Below are 5,182 nucleotides of genomic sequence, written 5' to 3' on the forward strand. Positions count from 1 at the left end.
CAAAATTTTAGGCTCATATTTCGGGCTAGGCCCGGGCTAAAATTTTTTATAGGCCCGGCTCAAACCCGGCCCGACCCATGAGCACCTCTACATATAATAAAATTTGAATTAAGAACCCATTTAATTGCATATGTTTAACGCTATTCATTGTCTCAAATATGGCCTAAATTTAGGTTCCACTAGTTTTTGTTGTTCGGTTTTTAACATATTATTATAAATAAATAACCGCCCAACCCAACCATCACACTATTTCTTGGCGTACGCTAAACCGGCGTCCCGATCATTTTAATAGGAACAGTAAAACACTTCCCTACTGGAGCTGGTAGCAATTACGTCAAAACGCCCAAAATTTTGAAAAAAAAAAACACACTTTCATCCACGACAGCAAGGATTTCTAGGGTTTCGTCTGAATCGGTAAGCGATGGCGATGGCTGCTCTCAGACGCGAAGGGAGGCGTTTCGCCCCTCTGATCTCTCCTCGTCCGATAACCGCTGTCAGATCCTCTCCTCTCTATCCTACTCTTGAGTATGGATCTCTCTTTTTCCATTTCTCACCTTCTCATCTCTCTCTATATTTATATACATATACACATACACATTCGCATCACGTTTCTCCTTATTTACCTTGATCCCCCCTCCCTTTTTCTCTTATTTTAGGCCCAAATGATACATTTTCGTTTGCTTTGTTGCTAACCAAATTGAAAATAATTTTATTTTGCTTATTGTGGTGATTAGATTTTCCATTATTGCTGAGAGAACGAAATTTTGTGCAATTCACTTTTCCTTCTCTCTCTCTTCTTCTTCTTCTTCTTTTTTTTTGGTATATTTTCCCATCAATCTTATTATAAAAGAAAATGAACTTTTTTTAAAAAAAATACTTTTTAAATTCATTTCTATACTAATCGAAGTGATTTTTTTTTTTTTTGTAAATTCGGCTTTTGTCCCCAGTGTATCTAAATTTGAGCTAAACAGTTGGTACCGTTAGTGGTCCGTTCAATCATTTAAGTTTTCAAAAGAGGGGGAAAGATAAATAGATCAAAAAAATGATTGAACCTTTTAAGATATGTAACAATTTATATTTTCAAAACTTTCTTTGGTGTAATTTGAATCTTAAAGTACTAAATAAATTAACTTGGATGGCAGGGATGAGGGTCCTCTTGGGCTTCGTCATATTTCGACTCAAGTTGGTAAGAATTGTTTCAGTTTTCTCTCTTTTCTGTTTGTTTCTTTTCAATATGATATTATGCATGCATGCTTGTCGCATTTTCTTTTAGAGTCGGTGAAGGTTATTAAGGGTGGTGGTCTATTGCTTGTGCAGTTAGAAACCGGATGAAGAGTGTCAAGAATATTCAGAAAATCACAAAGGCAATGAAGATGGTTGCAGCCTCGAAGTTGAGAGCAATTCAAACAAAAACTGAGAATTCTCGTGGCCTCTGGCAGCCATTTACTGCACTTCTTGGCGATCTTCCCAGTATGTCTATGAACAAGCCTTTGATATGTATCTCTTTACTGGGCATGCTCAATTGAACCTGTTTTCTCTTTGCATTTGCTAAATGTTTGTCTCAAGCTAGTAACGGTTAGTTTTTGCTCACTTCCATTGATGTTGCATTGGTGTTCATGTAGTGAACGTATGGGTTAGTGGCTCAGTTTTTAATCCTACCCTCTCTATCCAGAAGTTTTACACAAATGTAACTTTTATTGATTGATAACAGCTTGAGCAGATTAGTTGCAATTTTATAAATGCATATTACCATTATTCGCTTGCTAATTAGATGCATATATCCTTTATATGTCCTGAGATTAATGTAGGTAGATAATTTATAGAAGAACATTGATATGTGTTTTCCTGTTTGGCCTTTCTCTGAAAGAATATAAGCCCTAAAGAGTTGTAGAACTGGTTCTAAATCAATTGTACCTAGCTTGACTTAGTTATTAATAATATTACTTTGTTCATGTTGAAATAGACTGCTGTTCTTTGCATTAGTGGTTAATAAAAACTGAAGTTATACAAAACTGGAAACTAATAGATCCACTCACTATCTGAAGGGAAGTGCATTAGCTTGACTTGTAACTTAGCTGCTTAATGCCATCGATAACATTCTTCTAAAATTTGCTTGGATAAGGTAGTAGAGTCTTTGATCTTTCTACAATTTCATTATATTGTTTAATAATCTTATATCAAATCTTTATTTTCTTGTCAGCCTTATTTTATTAACATTTCTTGTCACAATGCTAGGTGCTGATGTAAAGAAGAACGTTGTTGTCACCATCTCTTCAGACAAAGGTCTTTGTGGTGGAATTAACTCTACATCTGTCAAGATAAGCAAGGGGCTCCATAAGTTGAACTCTGGTACTTCTCCCAAGCAACTTAATCTTTTCTGGTTGTTTTGTACTTTCTTAGCTGGTGCCTAATTGGATGCTTCCTGAAGTTAATCATCTTTATTGCCACAGGTCCTGAAAAAGAAACAAAATATGTTATTTTGGGAGAGAAGGCAAAGGCTCAATTAGTTCGTGATTCTAAAAAGGACATTGAGTTAATCATAACTGAGCTGCAGAAGAATCCTTTGAACTACACTCAGGTTCATCATTGTGCTATTACCTGCGATTTTCCTATGAAAGAACCTTTCTCGGGAAGTTGAAATTTTGATTGTTGTATGGAATGCTTGATTCTTTCTTTGAAGCCATCTTGGTCATGCAAGAGCAGGATTTTTATAACTTACATAGAATGTTTCAGACTTTCAGTAAATGCATTGTGTGTTGACTGGTTCCTTGTGATGTGCCAGAAGGGGGTTCTATCGCAGGGAGATAAATATGGTCATATTCTGGCCAAAATCCTGGAAGTATAGGGTTTAATTTTTTATGATAGAAATGATTATGGTTATTGATTGGTTTAGAAAGGAAAGATTCCATTTCGAGGGTGAAAACGCAAATAAAAATTCAACCAGACGCCTAGCCTGAGAATTGAATAGTATCTGTAACTGTAATTTAAGCTATGGTTGAAGCTTGGTATAACGCCTTTCAGGGAAAAAAAAATTGCAACTGTAAACCCAAGGGAACATAACATTAACACTTGCGAATAGCAGTTTTAGTTTAAATGATGCCCCGATTGTCTAACAGCAAAGGAAGACTCAGTTTCCAAATTTCCTGAAGTTCAATCTTGACTTCTCTCTGCCCACTTTCTTTGCTGAAGAACCTTGTCTTTCATGAATTTCTTTGTCCCAATGTTGTAGATTGCAGTTTGGCTGTGTTAACCGTCTTCACTTGCAAACATTTGCATCTTCAGGTCTCTGTTCTTGCTGATGAGATTTTAAAGAATGTGGAGTATGACGCTTTGAGGATTGTCTTCAACAAGTTTCAGTCGGTAGTTTCATTTGTGCCAACAGTTTCAACTGTATTATCACCTGAAGTGAGTATGACACGAATCTTTGAGCTTGATGAGTTTCCTTTTTCCTGTCTAAATATTGCTCATTTTAGTTTATTGTTTTTTGTAATGTTTGGTGATTTGTTTATATAGATAGTTGAAAGGGAAGCCGAATCTGGGGGAAAGCTTGGTGATCTAGACTCCTATGAAGTTGAGGGTGGTGAGACTAAGGGCGAAATACTTCAAAATCTGGCAGAGTTTCAGTTCTCTTGTGTATGTCCTCCTGTCTGAACCAAACATCTTTATTTCTTGTTATTATGCATGAAAGTTGATACTGCGAAGGCATGAACTATGAATAATGGAACTTGCAAATATCTGTTGGTGTCCTGGGTCTACGAGAGTTGTATTATGATGACAATGTCCTAGGTGTAAGAGAGCTGTATTATGATGACAAGAATCTTTTTGCTGTGTACCGTTCATTTATGGAAATGATCCCTGTGATATTAGTGAAAAAAGTAAAAACTTGGTTAGCTTCCTATGATTTTGGTAGAGCTCTAAGTTTTCTTGTTGACCACCATTATCACAAATTCTGCTGACCGGTATTTCCAGGCAAAGCCTTTACTTTCTTGAATAACCAATTCGGATGACTAAGCACAGGCTCTTGTAAGAGAATTTGAACATCTGTGTTTCCCTAATCTTAAGAATGTAAAGGCCACCTTATCTTCTTACTAGTAAAGTACCTGTCAAAATAATATAAAATTAAGATTTTCTTTATTTGGCTTTTTTTATCTACAGTAAGTGTTTTAGTCTTCGTAATTTACCATCAAGGATTCTCATATTTCCCGCAGACTATGTTCAATGCGGTGTTGGAGAATGCTTGTAGTGAGCAAGGAGCACGGATGTCTGCTATGGATAGCTCGAGTAGAAATGCTGGTGACATGCTTGATCGCCTTACTCTCACATATAACAGGTCTCGATCTATTTTTATCATTTATGCATGCTTTCATGGTAGTCTTAAAGTCACGTGTTGAGCCTCATTTGGTTTTTTTTTTTTTTTCTTTCTAATTTTCTTATTCCTCTTTTCATAGCTCTGAAGTAGATATTTTGTGTGTCGTATTTGTGTTGCAGAACCCGTCAAGCTTCAATCACAACTGAGTTGATTGAGATTATATCAGGAGCATCGGCATTAGAGGGTTAGTTTTAAACATTTTAGTGCTCGATTTTTCTGACGATGACGAAATAAAATCTCAGTGGACCCTTTTCTTTTTTGAATGTGTTGTCGAGCTACTGTATGATTCCCCCAATGTTGAAACTTATTTCATTTCTGGGAATCGAAACTAATTCTATGGCGTCTTGAGATATTTTACGTATTTCTTTCTTAAAACATGTACCTGCCCGCGTCTGAGGATGCGAAAGAAGAATTATATGTTATTTTCCCTATTTTCCCCTCATCAAATGCAATGTGAATGTGCTGCTCAAAATAACCATCAAGAGGAGCTGCAACCTAATCTCCTTTTTTTAATATTTTATATATTTTGATACATATACAATGATTGTGTTTAAAAATTTTATCAAGAGGGTTTTCATATATATATATATATATATATATATATATATATTATGTCACAATTGTGTTAAAGATAATTTATACTTGCATTAATTTTGGTAGACTAATAAATTTTGACATATTCATTTATTAGTATTGTATTCATGTTTTTTAATTATAAATGTAGTGTTTTAACTATTTTTCGTTGAGGTTAAGAATGCTATATGTTGATGTGAAAAGAATATCAATGTAATATTAGATTTTTCAGAAGAAAAC

At 35.2% G+C, this 5,182-nt stretch overlaps 1 protein-coding gene across 1 annotated transcript; it reads left to right on the forward strand.

Annotated features, from left to right (window-relative positions):
• Positions 1 to 256: 256 nt before the first annotated feature.
• On the forward strand, positions 257 to 4,868 carry LOC105788458 (ATP synthase subunit gamma, mitochondrial). The gene is made up of 9 exons (XM_012615371.2): positions 257 to 525; positions 1,143 to 1,186; positions 1,318 to 1,470; positions 2,236 to 2,349; positions 2,451 to 2,578; positions 3,283 to 3,405; positions 3,514 to 3,633; positions 4,209 to 4,330; positions 4,489 to 4,868. The coding sequence occupies exons 1-9, from the start codon at positions 422 to 424 to the stop codon at positions 4,556 to 4,558; spliced, it is 978 nt and encodes a 325-aa protein (XP_012470825.1). The 5' UTR covers positions 257 to 421; the 3' UTR covers positions 4,559 to 4,868.
• Positions 4,869 to 5,182: the final 314 nt, after the last annotated feature.

The sequence above is a fragment of the Gossypium raimondii genome, chromosome 2 (assembly GCF_025698545.1).
Source record: "Gossypium raimondii isolate GPD5lz chromosome 2, ASM2569854v1, whole genome shotgun sequence".
NCBI classification, from domain to species: domain Eukaryota; kingdom Viridiplantae; phylum Streptophyta; class Magnoliopsida; order Malvales; family Malvaceae; genus Gossypium; species Gossypium raimondii.

Coding starts and splice junctions, on each gene's coding strand:
- LOC105788458 (XM_012615371.2), top strand. CDS start 422: ATGGCGATGGCTGCTCTCAGACGCGAAGGGAGGCGTTTCGCCCCTCTG. Junction 526..1,142: donor CCTCTCTATCCTACTCTTGA/GTATGGATCTCT, acceptor CTTGGATGGCAG/GGATGAGGGTCCTCTTGGGC. Junction 1,471..2,235: donor ACTTCTTGGCGATCTTCCCA/GTATGTCTATGA, acceptor TCACAATGCTAG/GTGCTGATGTAAAGAAGAAC.